This window comes from Frieseomelitta varia, unplaced genomic scaffold, assembly GCF_011392965.1.
Source record: "Frieseomelitta varia isolate USP_RPSP 00005682 unplaced genomic scaffold, Fvar_1.2 scaffold_575, whole genome shotgun sequence".
Taxonomy (NCBI): Eukaryota; Metazoa; Arthropoda; class Insecta; order Hymenoptera; family Apidae; genus Frieseomelitta; species Frieseomelitta varia.
The window spans coordinates 82034-101172 of NW_025110340.1; the positions used below are offsets into that span (position 1 = coordinate 82034).

General features: G+C 40.7%; 1 protein-coding gene across 1 annotated transcript in view; it reads left to right on the forward strand.

Annotated features, from left to right (window-relative positions):
- Positions 1 to 6992, forward strand: part of LOC122534069 (polypyrimidine tract-binding protein 2-like) — a gene marked incomplete at its 3' end in the record, with an annotated part of 78101 nt that extends 71109 nt beyond the window's left edge. The window contains exon 3 of the mRNA XM_043664366.1: positions 6843 to 6992. Within this exon, the coding sequence (XP_043520301.1) occupies positions 6843 to 6992 (150 nt within the window). The remainder of the gene's footprint in view (positions 1 to 6842) is intronic.
- Positions 6993 to 19139: the final 12147 nt, after the last annotated feature.

A 19139-nucleotide genomic window follows, 5' to 3' on the forward strand; every position in this document is an offset into this window, starting at 1 on the left:
AGAAATAGAAAGTTCATAAATTGTATTTTTTTCTGCCTACTTTTAGTATTAAAAGGAAAGAAAAATTCAAGTCTGATTTATTAAATTTCAATGACTTTAAAAAATGCTTTTCGCAATAGCACTCTCTAATAATCAAAAGATCTCAGCGCGCTCTATGGCTTGAGTGCATTTGTCACGAAAAGACGACGCGATCCTGGCTTATCTGCACTCTGCTGGCTCGTCTTCAAAGAAAAGAATCCGGGCTTCCTGTCGGTGGTTGGAGGATGGAAACATGCCCGAAGGGCGGAAGTTACACCGGAGGGAGGAAAGAGAAAAAGAGGAGGGAAACCTACTTGGAATTCTAATGGGGGATGCGAGCATAGTGTCGCCTGTTGCGTCTTGGCACGAATGTCTCCACTCCCACCTCGTTTTTCAGAAGTTTTTTCACGATTTTCAAAAAATAATCTTATCACAATAGATTCGCAACAATATATTAACATCAATCGAAATACAGATAGGTTTATGAAAAGAAAATGAAAATAGAAAATTATATATCATTACATACGATATTAATAATTATTATATAGTAATATACAATTGTTATTATTATTATTATTATTATATTTATAAAATGAAGTTATTGTATAGGGGTGTACAATAATAATTATAATGACAATTATACAATAATATTACATTGATATATCACTATAATATTATTGTATAATTACTATGCTACATTTAAAAATTGAATTGAATTATTTATTGTCAACAAAACGGAATTTAATAGTTAAGTAACGTTTTACTACGTGTTCGTATTTCTGTATTAAGTTTTTCCTTGATAGAGTACGAATGATTCTCGTTAGAAAAAAATATCTACGAATTAAATCTACGCAGCATTTTGAACAATCTGAGTATAGTTAATCGAATAATTCGCAAGAGATGAAGGAGGTCGCTCGTATTACTTTCAAATTCAAGATTCGTTTTTCGCGCGCACTTCCGAGCGACCGTGTCCCTCCCCTCCCCCGTCTAGCGGCTGCGCGGTGACGTATGCGCGGCGCAGCCGATGGATGACGAGTAGCGGCGGAGACGTGCGAGCGTGAACGTGACGGTGGCCGTTGTTCGCGCAGTTTGTTTCTTCGCGTGTATCGCGTTTTGCCTTTTCGTCGAGTTTCGAATGTTTCGCGTTCGAGAAATTGCGCCGCCGTCTAACGTGCTTGCGACGAACGCCTGCGTCGCGTGTTCTTCATCGTGATACGTGTTCTTCCGCGGTTTCGCTGTGCACCAGTACCATCCTCGCGTGTCGACATTCAAACGTTCCGTGGACATGCGCAACAGCTTCGAAGACTTAACCTATAACGAGTGGTTCCGTTTAGTGAACGTATTGTCCGAACAAGTAAGTTTCTCTACTTCCATGTATTATTTAATAAATATGTAGTTTGGTCAGTGATGTTAGGACGTGACATGCGTGAAGTTTGACAGATATAGTATACCTTTAGATATATATCGTTTCGAGTTTTGAATCGCACTTTAGTTTCCAATATGGCGCCTGTTTTGCGATCATTAAGAAGATATTATTATCGTTTTTTTAGGAGATTCATATTATTATTACTATTGACTGATTATTATATATATTATATATACATTTTGTCAATCTTCACGCATTTCGTGATGAAATATTCCATTCAGAGCGAAATATTTTCTTTTACTCTACCATCACGGGAGCAGTGTCGATTTATTTGAATGTAGCTCATGGCCGTTTTGCACAAGGATCTAACAGAAAGTATGTAAACATAATATTGCTGGAAGGTCCTTGCGTGACCGCAGTACGTTTCTAAGAAATTTCTCCGTAATATTTACCTCTATTCTTATTCTTGGTATATGTTGCCTCGAGGTTAGTTATATAATTTCGTGATAACGTGCGAGAAATAGTTTGTCACATTATTGTAGGATTTACTTTTATTAACGTTACACGATATTTCCGTCTGCAGTACGTTTCTTCAAATATTCAGCGAATAACTTCTACGAATTACGACGTAATAATATTATTAGCATAATTTTTATTGCTTGAAGCTTGAAAATCGTTCATAAAATTCATCCAGCGTAATTTCCATATATCATGATATACCTCCATATATCGTATATTCCGCAAAATTACGTGGTCGAAATTCAGAGTAGATCTTCAATTGCATTAGCAAAGGGAGAGCAAGGAGATCAGGGGAATTTTGAATATTACACGAAACGGGATAGAACAGGATAAACAGGATGATATCGATGGGAATCTCTCGTACGTGGACTATGAGCTCTGGTCGAATAATGCGAGAGCTAATTTTTATTATTTCGGCCCCTCGCGTGTTTCAACGACGCTTTTATTTGTGCCTTGCATTTCTCAATGGTATGGTAATTCTAATCTCGGATTTTAAAATTTTTTTAGACCGTGAATTTTTATGGAAATTTTTTCGAGTATTCGTTGTATCAGTTTAAAGGACGAAACGATTGCCTATCTAAATATTTTCGATATTTCAAATCTGTATTGAAATGTTCAGACTGGACACAATTGTTTGTAATTAGTTTTAGTGGAATTGTTTATGGTATTTTATAGTTTTCAGTATATGTATATTACAATACATATTTCTTGAGTACTTTTGTATTTGTAAATTCCAAAATTGTATACAACATTAGAATGCAATAGGAAGCTACGAAGGGAAGACTTATCAGTCCAAGAAATATCTTTAGAAAAATGAAATTTAGAGGATATAATAGTAGAAGGATAATTTCCAATTATGAATTGAATAAAATTCAATAATAAAGCGTAGTAAATCAAAGAAAAAACACGGAAGAAAATAGCACTCGCCTGTTTCCTCTGGCGTGGAAAGGGTCCTCCGTGGCGGCGGGGCATTTTCTAACGGAATTGGAATGTTGACTTCCGGTTGGCGGAGCGCATCCTCCCTCGTTATCAGCCGGTGGGAGGAGGTCACGGTGCCCATTTCCTACAAGCGATTTTCCGCGAATTGCCTCCATTATGTCCAATTATCGGCTCGGATGAAGGAAGACGTATTCTCGACGAGAGAGACTGGCTGGAAACAGAAAAGGGAGAGAGTTGGATTTTTATCGTCCCTTAGGGTTAACTCTCCGGTACTCAAATATTCTTTTTCTCTGATATTTAATAAAGAAATTAAATAAAGAAAAGGAGGAAAGAGAAAGAATTATTAAATTTCTTAGCCCGATTCGCGAATGTGAATTAGTATCGTGCGCATAAAAATCAAAGAGGTTTCAAATGAAGTAGCGTCGTGTACAAAAGTGACAGTTAATTAACATCGTATGTACGAGTGAATTTTATTAGTTTCATCTAGTAAAAATGATCTTAATATCGAGATAAACAGACTTTTTCAATCCACGATAGCAGATCTGTGTGATACATTTCGAATCGAATGGAAGAAGTAGAAAAAGAATAGAGGTCGGGAGGGGTCAGTGGTCAAGTCAAAGTTTGGGACTGATAAGTGGAACGAAAGACATAGGGGTGGAGGGAACACGTTGTCCAGGCACACGAGGAGATCCTCGAGGTCGTCGTGGAGAATGGTTGAACGATCCTCGAAGCGAACCTTGTTTGCAGCATTCCTCGGTGGCCTAAGCTGCCTTTACAAGAGCGAGGGAAACGCCGGCCAATTAAGCCTCTTCTTCCCTGCGATCGACAGGCACTCGCGTGCCGCGTCGTTTCGCCCTCGACATCTCGAGTGTCTCATTTGATAGCCTCTTCTTCGGAATTGCTCGCGCTTAACTTTCCAAGCTCACCGTTCTTCCTTCCTTCCTTCCATTCTTCTTCTGTTTTCCTTTTTTTTTTTTTTTTGACCGTTCATCGTTCTTCTTACTATTCTACGGTTTCCTATATTTATTTCGGATTTACTCGATTCCGCTTCTTCATTTTATTTTTCCTTTATTTCTGATTGCATGTTAGTCAAGAAAAAAAAGAAAAAAGAGAAAATAAAATAATTCACTCTTTACTTTGGCGGTAAAGATCGTTATTGTCACTTTTCACTCTGTCCTCGTTGTTTCAATACGATTTGTATAATCCACTCCCATTTATTGTCTGCTTGTCATTCGAAGAAACTCTTTCGAGTGCGTGCAAGTATCCACTCGACGAATTTTCCATGCTTCTTTCCGAGTTTTGAGTCCTCTCGAGTGGCCTCTGGCGGATTCGGTTAACCTTTGAAATTAAACCCTCGACTTCTTTTGATCCTGGCGGCGATTCTACCATCCCTTAAGCTCCGACGTACGGGACCGGAAAGAATATTCAGCGGTTACACGTAGAGAACCAAGCCTTTTCTTTTTCATTCCTCTCCTTCCTTTCTTCCTGGTTGCTTGGATTCTTTCTTACGTATTATCGAGTGTTTTTTTTTTTTTTTGGCGATGGAATGAAACTGGAATGGATGGAATTTCGGAATGATATTGTTGAAGGAGATTTCAAGGAATCTCAAATCTCTGAAATTCTATGAAAATTCTTAAAATGAAAGTAGAAATTTTTGATAATAATTGCACTTATTCTGTTTCATCTGTTGCAGTTTGTTTTTATATGATTAGAAAATATTAGCAAGTATTAAAGTGAGTAGAGCGCAAAGAAGTTAGAATGGAACTTTTGGTCAACAAATTTTACATAAAATCGTCATTACGTTAGAGAGAAGATAAATGATAGCGAAACGATATTCAATCTGCCAGGTGCATTTTTCCGCGTAGCACGGGGATGACAGGCAAATCGACATCCACAATACCGGTTACACCTACAAATTTTCGATCGTGTATCGTTTAGAAATATATTCCCCGTGATTTATTAACTGTCACTCCGGGGAAGACCAATTTTTTAATAAATATCTCCCAACCCATCTGACTTCCTTTCCCGGAAATAACGATTTATCAAACGAAAAATATTTTTCACTCTCTTTCTCATTCACTGTACATTTACTTTACTTTACTTTCTCATTCACTTTACTTACAATTCGCAGTCGATAATTCTTTTACTTTCGCGAAACAGTTAGCTTACTTTCGAAACAGTAATTCTAGTCGAATTGGAACTTTTAATTTTCTCAATATTAACGAGAAATCATTTTTCCTGAATTTCTCGTGTCTTTCGAATCTGCACAAATCGTCGAACCAAGGGCTAAAGAAATTCATGAAAACAGAAAAAGTACCAGTCTCTCATGGGCATTAATATTCGTGGCGGTTTGAGAGACAAGTATCGAATGTAAATACGTCGATATCCGGGTAGTGATGGACGAATTATCGTGGTTCCAAGGAATAATGGCGGAACGGATGAAATTTTCCCTTACCTCGGAGAGGGAGATCTCGCGACGAGGTTGTACGATTTGAATGCGAAGTAATCGGTCCCCTCGGCGCTCCTATAATGGCGTATTATATTCGTGTATTATTCGATAATCGAGCGCGCGTGTACAATGCGTAGTGAAGGCATCGTTTCGCATAATTCCGTTCCACTAGATATACACAAGATTCGGAATCGTTACTCTTCAATTACCGCATAATGCGCTCCTCCCCCCATACTTCTTCCCCCTATTTATATCGTTGTTAGGATTATCCTTGTTTAATTGCGTTCCACCATCGAGTAGCGTAATTAAGGAACATTGTTGCTTCAATTTTAGTTCATTTTGAGAATCGTTTTAATTTCGTTAATAATCTAGCAAAACAGCCAATCAGCCTGACGGAAGTAAAGTTCACCCACGACGAATCGCGCATCCGATTTAGTAAATTGTGGAATTTTGTCATACGTGTTTTGTCACAATATATTCCATACGTGTATAAGGATAGAATTATATTTCGTTTAATTTAAAAAATAATACTCTGTGGATAGTTGAAAGTCGCGAATTTCACCGAAACCTGTCGACCAAACGGAACTCGGAAATCGCATAAACCCCGCGCGCGAGATACTTCGTTATCCGCGACGTTTACAGAACAGACGTTATTCTTCCCGTCTTGGATTTCGATATTCGTTTCACGAACGAAGTAACTACTTTCGATACGAAAAAAAAAAAAAAAGAAACACGTCGGTGCCGGGTAACCCTCCGCTGGAACTGGGAAGAAAAATATCTGGAAAGGGGTTTACAGAGGCTGTAGAAGTATCTGTCCTCCCCGTAACTCGGTAAGAAGCGCATTTTCCGATCGGTTAAACCCGGGTGGGAACCTGCTGCGGGGCAGGTGGAATAAAAGGGGAGAAAGGCGAAGGGAACAGGAAGAGGAGACAGCGCGAAGAAGAGGGTTGATCGAGAGGCGTCTCGCGGCAGTCACTGGCGGGGATAGAGTCTCGACTAGATTGAGCAGTGATTGAAAATTCCGCCGGCGGCGGGGTTTCGATTTAAATTTATACGAAAGCGGGCGCAAAAGTTTCGTTGCTTGTACACACCAACGGGGCCTCGTTCCTCGGCCGGAAGTGTGGTCTGCACGCGCTCTGCCTCGCACCATGCTTCTTTTCTTTTCTTTTTTTTTTTTTTTTTTTAACGAGGGCTGATGGAATTTTAAAAGCCGCCCCCGTGTACCTCCCTTGAGGAACGAGCGTAATTTCACTCGGTGTTTGCGAATGTTGTTGGCGCGAATTTCTTGTTGTATCGTGGGCTTGTATTCATACTTTCGCGAATGTAATCGAAGAAACGACGAATGTTTTCGTAACGTTGATCGTATCCTACAGACTGTTGTATCTTTACGTTTTTTACAACCGGTTTTTTTAATGTTCCAATCGTGTCAATGTTTCGGATGGCACCGTGTAAGCGCGAGCTCGACGAATCGAGTTGTGCAGTTTATTATCGTGCACACATGCGCGCCGTGTGAAACTTATAACTAACCAGGAGAATTTTGTGTATGCGCAGGTTAAACTCGACAAGAGCCACAATGGCAAACTTTCGAGGGTTATCCACATCAGGAACATCCCCAACGAAGTATCGGAGAGTGAAATCATCCATCTTGGCGTCCCCTTCGGCCGTGTCACAAATGTTCTCGTTCTCAAAGGCAAAAATCAGGTGAGTGACAACCAATCGAATTTATATTTATCTCGTTATTTCCACGTGACCGTTACTCGAGTCAATTTTAAGAATTTGACAAGAGTAGGAGGAATCTCCAATTGGCCACTCTCGTACAGAAGTTTTTCTATTTCTGAAATTCGCGAAATTTCGGAAATAATAAGTCACGCTGAAACACTGATTCAGCAAAATTTTGCAAAAATCATCGATCGATGATAATAATCGTGAGCGCGAAATAGGGAAGACAGGCAATTATTTCGAATTTAATTATTCATTTCTCAGCGAAAACCGCTTGCACATAGAATAGATTTGAAATGTCGGGCGAACGCACAGAATATCCGGTGAATTAACTATTTAATGGTAATTATGAATTAAGTAGGGCTTGTTAGAATGGTAATGAGGCAAGAAATTAATGAAATTCACAAACTTATTATCAAATGGACGGCTATTATTCAATTAAGTTCGGTTGAAATTCAAAAGTTGGCCAATGTTTCGGCGAAATTGTCAATATTTCCGGCAAATTACACGTTGAAATTGCTCGAATTAAAGCTGAAACGTTTGAAACGTTTCGTCAATTTTTCAGTGGAAAATATTTAAAAGCACTTTGGAGGCACTTTAATTTTGCAAGCTCGGTAGACGTTTCTCTTTTTTTTTTCAAATTTATCTATTTTTACAGACTCTTCGCATTTCAGTTACGTTGAAATCGCGAAAAATTTCCGTCATTAAACTTCACTTTGTATCTTTTGCGATCGTTCCCGTTCACTTCGCTTCAAACTTCACGCGGTAGTCGAGTTATCCCTGAAATCGAAATCATCGTGCTAGAAATGCTCGCGGAACAAACGGAGCCGGCTTGTGTCGATCCAGTCACGGCCTTGGCCAAAAACGCGTTTGATCCGCGTCGAGGAAGCGCAGTTTGTGCCGCACCAGCGAGTCACTTGGTGAACAGGACGCGGATGACCGAGCGAGGCAATAACAGAAACAATCGAATCATCGATTCGGCTCGATGATCTTCCGTTTGACCGTCATTATCCATTGCTTGCTGTCCGTTTGCCCGTTGTACTTCACAAAGCCATTCTCCGTGCTCAAACAATCGTGTTTTTCCATTGATCAGCCGAATCCACGGCGAAATTTCGATCGCCACGAGAATGTAATTGAAAGATGCGAAACGTACTGAGACTTCAGATACTCAATGTAGATTTTCGAAAGTATTTAAGAATCAGATTTTATTTCTACACGCGTGTAGATAATCATCCAGTCGGAGGAACGGCTGTTTTTATCCACGCTGGTTTCTTGGTCAGGATTTTTTTTTTTTTTTTTTTTTTGTTAAATCCGCAGTTGTAGAGGAGCGTTTTTTTTTTTTAAAGTGGCGGGAAAATTTTTCTGAAAGGCGCGGCTTGTGCAAAATCTCTTTTTTTTTCTTTCTTTCTTTCTCTCTCTCTCTGTCTGTCTAACAAACTAGGTTGCGAAGTTAGTATTCCCGTGAAAAGAAGTGTATGCGTATGGAGATGAAATATGAAATTTTGAAGTGGGTTTACATTAATTTTAATTATCCTAATTTACCCACCCGTGGGAAGGAGGGAGGAAGGGAGGGAGAAAAATTTGGAAGGTGTAACGAGTCTCCGTCTCCTTTTTCATGCCAGATAATTAATATTAATAATAGCCAAAGTAATTTCGTTTCCGCGAATGCGGCATTGTAGTTGCGGAGAGAATTTTAATAAATAAAAGAGATGGTAGGGTAAATTAGAAAGAAAATGCACAGGGGTGTTTTAGACACAACTAGGTCAAACGGCGCGTCTTTTAAACTACTCTCCATTCTGTTATATTGCGCAGTAGCCTGTTTTATTTATTTAACTTAACTTTATTATTAGTCTTTCGACAAGTTCGCCAAATTTCCACGATAATTAATAAATACGAATGAATCAGCTTGAAATATAAAAAGAAAAAAGAAAAAAGAAATTATGAAAATTGTATACTTCACATAAATTCAATCAGGCCTGCTATTTGATAAGTATTGATTTCGAGTTCAAGTCGACTCGCGGTAGGAAGTCTTTCGTGTCTTTTTATCGTTCGAAAAGTCCAAGTGACAATCGGCCATATTGAACGGAACAGGCGAAAATGAAATATATTTATTCGACGAGCGAATAATCGCGGCGAGCGATAAACGGCGCGTTTAACGACGATTAATATTAATTTATCCCGAATCGCGCTCAGGATGCGACGAAAATTATCCCGCGCGAACGTATCGTTGCGAACGCGCCGAAATATTTCAGCCTGGCTACAGAGGATTGCATTCATCCTGGACACGCGTAATTTTCCGGCGGAGGGGCTCGCCTAAATGAAAACGCATCGCTAAATCAACGAATTTCAATTTCACGATGTAACGCTGCCGGAAAGATGGCGAACGTGCCCGATTTTACTGCGTAGAGATGGTATTTTGTAATAATTACTTCTGGTTATCAGCCCGGCGTGGATTAATTAGCGACGCAGTGTTCTCGGCTTTGGTTTGTTGCGTTGTCAAATCTTCTTTCGAGAGATACTCTGTTGAATGAAACTGACGTATATTTCAGAATTATTCTTTTCCAATATTCTGCAGAGAGATTTTTTTTCTTCGAATTCCAGTTTAACGGCGGTATCTCGTAACTTTGCAACAGTCAAGCAGGAGTTGTCGTTCCTCGGGCTCTCGATTTTCTTTCCTGGAACTCTTTCATTTCTTTTCAAATTCACGTTTACCCCGTTGCTGGCGAAGAGGGGACAATCGACGCGTATCGATGTGTGCCAGCGGGCACACTCGAACACATGGAATCGATGAATCTCGTTACTCGCTCCTTTGCATAAACGCACACGCGTTCATCGTTGCTTACGCACATCCTCGGCCACGGTGTATTTCCGACGTTAATGCGTATGTAATTTGCGCGCCGGCTAAATCTCTTCATCTAGCTCAATGCGGCGAACCGGTGCATCGATGCATTATTTTAATCCCCCCCGGTATAAACAAACCGAGAGCACGCATTATCGTACCTGTTGTACCCGACCGCTCTACACGCGTTCCATTCGCGTATAACGTTCACGTTTCCGTTGGCATGCATTAAATATCCGCAATCAGGATTCTAGCAAGCTTCGATGGCTCGGCAATCTCCACCTCCCTCTCTCTTCTTTCGCCGCGTTTTCGAATTATTCCTACGATAATAATATATAATAACTCGTATCGTGGCGTTTACGAGATTTCGAGAGCGTTTAAAATTTCCATTTTCGGCATTAATTTATATCAGTTTCCGTTGTGCCGAGGTTGGTACAGAGAGATTCGGAAGATTTTTTTTTTTCAAAATTTTATCGACGTGCCGAGGATTCGTCCCCTTGGGTATTCCATTGAGATTTAGATTTAGAGGGTTATGCTGCGAGACCAGTTTTCCTCAGAATTTCGCCAGATCGATCGAATCAACCCCGTTCGCCAAACCCCAGAAAACGAATCATCCGAGTTCGAATCACCCCCGCCAGGTACCAAGCTGGTACCCCAAAGCAGTGCCTCGCCTAAGACAATCCAAGTAACTCGATCACAGCTAGCGAACTCTCTCTCTCTCTCTCTCTCTCTTGGTTATTATCGTAGAGTCTCGCTGACTCCGTGGATCTAGCAAGCTTGCCAATTACACGCAAACAGACTGCTGGCTCTGGTATTGTTGCAACACACGACAATGGGAGGGAGGGATGATGCTTCTACGGCTAACGTTGCATCAAAGCGCACCCCTCTACGGATCTGATGCGTCTCGACGAGAGGGGCAGATGAACGCCTGGCGGTGGTGTGCCGTGGTAGTAAATCGAGTTTCACGATGAACCGACGAGCTGACCCCCGCGGGCACTTTCGCTGTGTTTGCTTTGATTCCGAAGTTTCCGGTTAAGTTGGTTACCGGAGCGGCTAGTCCTCCTCTTTGTCTGATCCCGCGGACCCGCCAGGCCTCCTGGATTTTCGATATCGTTCTCGCGTTTCCCGTTCTATCCGCGATTCGCGAGCCCTTCTCGCCACGAGGGGCGAATCCGATTGTGCGCGAGTTTCCTTGTGAAATTTTGGGGCCGATTCGTGGGCGAGAATTATAAAATAGATAAAAAAGTGTGCAGCATTCGTAGAACAGATGGATTTTCTTTTAGGATTGTTGCGTTCTCTTTCGAGGGAGTATCTTTTGGAATTACTTCATCACGACGTTCGTATAATTGTAAAGTGTGGTGCAACTTTTCGCCGATACAAACGCGTCTTTGATATTTTTTTTCAACATTTTCCTTCTTGGTCTTACGTGTCAAGATGATGTTTAACGGAGAGAAGTTCTTGACTGAAGCATATTTAATCGCAGCGTTGCGACGTGCGTTGCGGCACGAAAACCTCTCGTATTATTCCGCTTGTTTCGTGTTTCGTATCACGGCGAAGAATCTCTCTCTCTCTCTCTCTCTCTCTTTCTCTCTTTTTCTCTCCCGCTCTATTTACATGGCTTAAAATTAACTCGTGTTATTAAGTTCAACGCGGCTAACTGAAAACGAAGTGATCTTCCGTTTCGTTGGCTTGTTTTTGTCATTTGAATTTGTCGTGGCAAGTTATAACCGTGCTCACGTGCCGCTAACAACGCTTCTCACGGCGTTGAAATACATACCGGGGATTTCTGAATTGCTCCGTTTAGCTTCTAATTTCTAATCTCGCCGAGTCTACTTCCACTTTCCTCTCTACTCGCCGGAAAATTCCAATTTTTTCGTCTTCACTTCGATTGAAAAACTCGCAATGGAAGCTATTGTTTCTCTACTTTCTTCAAGTAATTGTACTTGTTTCATAAACACTTTGTTTATCTGTTATCTCTTCAAATTTCTTTTCTTTTTTCTCTCATCAATTTGCGAACAAATTGCCGGAACGTCTCTTTTTCGCCGTACAAAAGTAGCGAAGAGACGTGTGTGTGTGTGTGTGTGTGTGTGTGTGAGGAGAGAGGGAAAAAAAGTTTCATAATGGAATTAAAAAATGGCGAACGTAACTTTCTCTCTCCCTCGCGAGCGAAATGAAATTAATTCCCGGCTTTATATTTCGTCGAGATAAATTAGTCTCGTCGAATTTGCGTTACGCGTTCCGAAAGCTAACGAATTTTCGCTGTATCCCCGGCCATCATCCGTCGGAAAATCTAATTCTTCCGGCGCGCTACATTTAACTGGCGGCGAAAACAAAATTCCCCGCGTCTCCGGGGCGATCGCTTATCGCTTCTTCCGAACGAGAGACCGCAAAGGTGAAATTCGTTTGCCAGTCGCGATTCGCAACGCCTCGAGCTAATAAAAGAACGAGCACGATTTTGCGAACGCGGCGTTACGTTGCAATAGCGATTCGTTTTTTGTGCTTCTCTGTCGAGCAATGGTCTACGAAATTGTCTCGCGGATGATGAAACGTAATAATAAAGTGCAGCGAGAACAAAATAAATCCGGCGGGGGCCGGAGGGTAACGCGGGACGTATAAATCGTGCGGAAATTATACACCGTTGCACGCGGAATGTAAATTAAATCGATGTTAAATTTAATCGATCTCATTAAATTACGTTTGGAAGAAAACGAGCGAAAAGGACAAGCGAGAAGAGGAACGGAGGAGCAAAAGGAGAATTGAGAAGAAAGAGAGCGTAGATGTAAATATGGAAACGCAGTGAATGCGAGGAATATGATTAAAAAAAAAAAAAAAAGAAGAAAAAGAAAACGCGAGCAACGGGAATATCTCTTGCGTGTCTCTCTCTCTCTCTCTCTCTCTCTCTCTTTCTCTCTCTGTATTAACATTTTAAATTCAATTTAAATTCGATTAAACTTGGCAGAGGCCGCTTAAACGATCGGTCAAACGTTTCCTCGTGTATAGGGGCAGAGGATTGAATGTCAGACGAGGGTGGGGAACGTGGGTTTTGTTGGCATAGCGCCGAGTCAAACTTTCCGCGGATCCTCGATTGCTTTCCTAATTATTGTATCTCCCTCGTTTCTCCTCGTTTTCATCTTTCTTCGGCTGTTCACTTGTTAAACGAATTCATCTCGCGCGTTCTTTCGCCGGATTATCGGGTTGAACGACGAGCTCGCAGGATAATTGTTGAGGTTGCTCGCTGTTCGTGAGATTCTCTGACTGTGACTTCTTTCCAGATGCCAGACGCGGAAATTTGAGGGCTTGAAATGCAATGTGTCGTAAATTGGGATACGTGAAATATGCAGATTTATTAATTTCATAATTTTAAATTATATATTTTACGCGACGTATTAATAATTTTATGTAGATCGTGTGTGAGGATTCGTTGAGGAAATAATTTAACTGAGAATTGTGTCGCGATCCGAACGAGCACAGAATATTTCTCAGAGCTCGGTTTCGTGAGTTCGTCAAACAGTCGCGTCGTATTATTAATATCGAGTTGCCATCACACGAAACGGAGAGCAGGCGAGGAAAAATTGCATTGTGGATGGCTGGATGCGTGTGCCTATCGATTTTTTTCCACCGTGTATCGCATGTAACCAGCTCGTTCATCTGAATATCAACCTCCGTACCTCCTACGTTTCCTTCCTCTCAACATTCCCCCCTGTAATTTCTTGCTTTCTCTTCGACGAGAAATTTCTTTTCTTTTTTTTTTGAAAATGTTCTTTTACCGACTAATTATGAAAATGCAGCGAATTGAAAACTCGCATACTCTCGCCACGGTTTGTCGTGGCCGACTCGTTAGAGCTCGTGGCATGTATCCGCGTTGAAAGTTTCATTTTTTTAATTAGGCTGGTCCCGCTTGGTAATGAAATTAATAAATTCAATAGTAGGCCGTGGGTACAGGTTTGCGCAACGCTCGACTCGCTTTTCCTCGCGAGTTTACGTTTGTTTAAGACACACAATGAGAAAAGAAGTATACGCACGGTGTACCGTGTTCACCCGGGAAATGCTTTTAATTTTTGTAATTAATTGCTTCGTTTATTTTTCGCCAAGTTACCGGCTGTTACCGCTTCTCGGTTTTCGTCTCGGTTTTTCATGCTGATTACAGTGCCGTATTACACGGTTTGTTCCTCGTTGTCCGTTGCTTGCGGATACTATACTAGAATCGCGCGTTTTCTGTTGAATTTCATCGACTTTGCGCGTAATTTAATTTCGAAGATCGAAGTTGTTTCGAACGTACTCTCGATCTTGTGTCGATTTTTAATGTTGACTTTTATATTTCGAAAGTAACTCGTCGTTTCATAATTGATGAAAGAAAAATTACAGATGGTGAAAATATTGCATTTCCACCAAGTATCGGCGTGTGCCTTTTGAATTTGCCGCGCAGTGAACTCGCTCCAAAAAGCAGCGAGGAAACTCCCGTTTTGCCCACCTTTTTCCTTCTTGCATTGTCGAGGAATTACGGTTTATGAGGCTTGACCATTTCCCCTTTCTCTCTCTCTCTTTCTTTCTTTTTTTTTAATTTTATGAGGCGTGAATTAGATCGTGCCTTCGTGGTTTACGACTGCTGTTGTATATCCGTCTTCGTGCAGTTTTTAAGGCGATTTTCGTACGCTTCACGGGGAAGAATTAAGGCTCGTTTTAAGGGACGAAAGTGCAGGTTTACGGGCAAGCGATGGTTTTGTTTCGGCAAGCCACATTGTTCCATCATAGCTCGTGGCTTATTATACCTCGGCGTACGCTATTAATTCTATAATTGCTTTAGAGCAAACGAGCTACGATGTCTAATTGTTCAATTTTCCCTCGACAAAAGGGGGCGGGGGAGGGAGGAAATCGAATAAAGGGATCTCTGGTGTCGTAATTAAAAGTGGCAGAAATACGCGAGGTTTCTCTGTGCAACGTTGTCATTTAACGTTTCCGTTTTCGGGAAACGGGCGGTGGTTGATGAATTTATGGCTGCTTCAAAGCGGCCCAATTCCGATCGTTTCCGTACTAAGCATCAAATTAACCCTCCCGAGAAGTGGAGTTCTTCCTTTCTCTTCTCACAGATTGTTAATTTTTGCGTACATTCAATTGCCAAGGAATCAGAATCACTAGAAACTGCCGTCTGTTTGGTATAAGATCGTTCGATATTAATTTTCTGATTTAATTGAAATTAAATTAAATTTTCCGAAAACGAAGCGACGGTGATGTCTGTCGATGTTTCGAGACACTTGGAGGTAACAGAAATTGAAATTTTTCCCAACTCGAAGTCGACGAATTTCTCTCTAAATAATTGTTTCCTACCGCGGGGTAAGAGGTGTTCTCTTTTATATTGGAGTTGTCGACGATCAAGGGATCTCGTGGCGGCGGACAAGTGAAATTCAGAATCCAGATTCAGCGTAGTCGATCCTCGGAGCGAAATCAATCGGCGAGGGGCGTTTTTCTTTTCTTAATTTCCGTCTGTCAGAAACTCGAACGAATTCCAACGGCTTAACATTGTGCTCTCTGTGCTCTCTCTTTCTCTCTCTCACGGCAAGTACATCTTTCTGGAAACGTAAAAGGCCAGATATCCACGCGGGCGAAACGATTTTTCCCAGCGCTTTGTTCCGCTTCGTGTAGCTTCCTCAGGGAGAAAGAATATTCGAGCAATCCCCGATTTCATTGTAATCGCTATTTTGTTCAAGAAACCTTCGTTCTCTGGTTACGTTGCAAATGATAGAAAATTACCGAGATTGACGTGGAATTTGACGGACGTGGAAACTAATTTCAGGAGTATTTCTAGAACTGATGGAAAATTTTAAAAATCCAGAGAGGAAGTTCCTGTTAATTTTAATCGAGGAAATTCTAGAATCCTCTTCTCCAGTCTACAAATAGTTAACTACTTAACGTCTGAGATTTCCTACGATTTCTTGCGTCCGTATTTGCTCGAAATTCATTTCTAAATTTAACTGTTTGCGCTCGACTGTCCCTTCTCATGGAGCGTGATACTTAAATCTATGCCAGTAGCTTCAGTTTTTATAATTTACGTACACAGTCTAGAAAATTTACTAAATTTAGAATTTTAGTAAATTTAGCGAATCTAGAAAATTTAATAAATGTAGAAAATTTCGTAAATGTAAATCTAGAAGATTTACTAAATTTACAAAATTCAGTAAATATAGAAAACTTATTGTATTTGGAGAATTTAGTAAATCGAGAATTTCTCGTTTTCTCCTAATTTCTTCGTCTTTCGGAATTTCCAGAAATTTCGAGAAAGCGTTACTTTAAAAAAGTAATAATTGATCGATTTATCTGCGAACTTTTCGAACGATTCTTAAAGGGAATCACTGCTGCATCGAAATTGTTTCCTCTTGAGAGGAAAAAACACACACGTACGCGCGAAGAGAAAGTGACAGAGAGAGAAAGAGAGAGAGAGATCGACGATTAAATCTCTGGCAATGGGTGTAAATTGGATCCGAAGTAGGTAGAAAACCCTTCCAGAGATGTCTAATATTGCGATGGTACGAGAGGTGAATGAACTTCTTGACTAGTCGAGTCGAATGAACTCGTCTGGCATGAATGACACATGTGTCCGTGACGCTGAAAAAATTAACGTGCCTCTGCTCGTGTTCGATCATTAATTACGCAGATTGCCTCGATGTATACCGATGCATAGTTGTAAGATGCATATATTAAACAATCGAATGAATTTTAATGAACTGGCGAGATAAATCTTTCATCAACTTCGTAGCAACGAAAGGAATAAATAAATAAACAAATAAACTCGTTGATGAATCGACAGAAATGAGAAGAAACCAGGAAATTCTTGAGTAAACATCTTCTCAGTTTCTCTTTATAATTAGACAATTATATTTTGAACACAAAATTGGAATATTATCACAAAATTAGAATGTTATCGTTTTTTTTATTTCCAATAGAATTCAGTCAAAAATTTCTCTCCCTATTTCCACGAATATATTCTAGAGTTCATCCGTCGTAACGTTTTAATCGATAAAATGTCTATGCCTCGAAATGCGAGGTTGCGAAATTTTCGATCGGAGAAGTAAGAAAGAACAGCAAAGAGGTCCGATTTTCATATATCTCGGGGCATCAGTTTTGCCTGGAATATTCGGCGGATGTTCCGCGAATTGGAAGTGAGTCGAAACGTCTCGTGAACGTTAACACGGAAGCTTCGCGTTGCGTTGCGGCAGGATCGCTGGAAATAGCCTGGCTAACGCGGCTTAATCGAATCTCATCCTGTTTGCTATTGGATTAAAGTAACTCGCTTAAGACCTGGTCTCGGTCTAACCTCGGCATTGATCCTGTCGTTTAACTCGCCGTGCCGAGTTTTCGCCCGGTCAGCCGGCGGTAATTTCGCCAATAGACGTGGAAATCCGGGTCGAAATATATTGCCGAATGTAGGCCTCGCCACTACAGAGACTCGTGTCACATTAATTTAAAGTGTCAAATCGCGTAGACTGCGCATAATATGGAAAGAAATATATAAAACGTCCGAAAAGAATAGTTTCGACAATATTTAACGCACAGAATGATCTATTTTTGCGCTGAAATGACGTGCGTTGAGAATTTTTTGATAAATTGCAATACTTCCTCAGTTTTAACTATATTTAAGTTTATATCGAAGCAAAATAATCTCAATAATTTCCATCCATTAATGTCATAACGACGAGTTTAGAAAGACAGCGACGAATTATTGTATACGGTTCGGTCACTCGTTATGGTCCGCAGTGGTTAAGGATAGTTTATGTTCTTTTTCGTTGCATTCTCAAAACTCAGTTTCTCCGTTTGTAACAGTAGTATTAACAGTAAGTCGTATCGACGAAAAATTCATTCCTCGGCAAATGAAACAATCGCGGTTTGTTGCTTCTGTTGAACTTTGGATATCGTCTGTTTATTCCCTGTCCGGCTGATGCGTTCGCAAATTGATTGACAGCTTCATTCGAGATTTTTGCTCGCGTCAGTTCTTTATCCACTCGCTCGCTCAACGAACTTCCATTAACGGTGCAATGTTTTCTCTCCTAAAAATTTTTTTTCTTTTTTTTCAATTATTCGACTGTTTCGGTGGAACTAGAAAGAAGAAATATTTCGCCGAAATTCCGGAGGTGTGAGATTTCTATTTTTATACGTCGCGAGATATCTTTCAATTTCTCAAAAATAGCCTCGTGTTGTTGCAAATTTCAGCTTCGATTGTAATAATCTATGCTCGGACCTACGTTTACTCAACTTTGTTACGGACTAAACGACAGAAACCAGGTCAGAGCCTGTGTTCCAGGGCATTCTACATGGAGTCGAGCGTATGAATAAAAGAAAATCGGCGGAGTAGGATCGATCGTAGGACCGCGCGCGAGGCCGATTAATAAATTGCTTCCGTTCAATTATAGGCGGTGATAAATCGGCTGGTCTACAGGTAGTCGGGCCGAGCTCGTCACCGAGGAAATTGAGCGACACGCTCACAGACACGCGAGTCACACACGTTCCCACTCACACCGTGTGCACACGCCACTCTCTGCGACGAAAAAAAAAAAATTGAAAAGTTAGCCCCCGGTCGAGATTGACTCTCTCTAAACTTGACACGTATATAGTTGATCCAGACTCGATCTGGAAGTCTGTAGGCTCTCTCTGTTTCTAGAAAAATCACAGTTATCGTGATGACTTTGAATAACTTCGAGGATTACGGAGAAATCATACTTAAATGTTCCAACAAAACGATTCATCTAAAGATCGACGAGCAAAGAAACTGGAAATTAGTTTCCTGAAATTGGAAATAATATACATACATACATGTATATGCGCGCGTGTGTGTGTGTGTCTTTTATGTTTAATTAGAGTGAATCGAGGATTTTGTTGGCGCGATTGATTTTTCGGGGTATGTATTTGCGACCAAGTTATCGAAGGGGAATTGTTAACAAGTTGAATAGACGATGAAGCGCTGTTAGTCCATTCGCCGAGTTTCGAGGGAACCGAAGCAACTATTAGGGCATTCGGTATTCCGAATCTGTCTAACGGTGAATTAAGCAACTTTCGCGATAATTGCAAAACAATGGACGAAATACTTTCCCTCGATTGCACACCCAGCTACGAAGGTCCTATTCTTTTCAGTTTTTCCCAAAAATCCAATACTTGTTCCCGATTTCCCGATATTTTTTTTTTTTTTTTCTTAATTAAATTCGCGAAGATATTCGAGCGTTCGCGCGAACGTCCGGCGTTCAACTTCGAGAAAACAGAACGGAGGAAGAAACAGGTGTACGCGAGGAGAGATTTATCGGAAA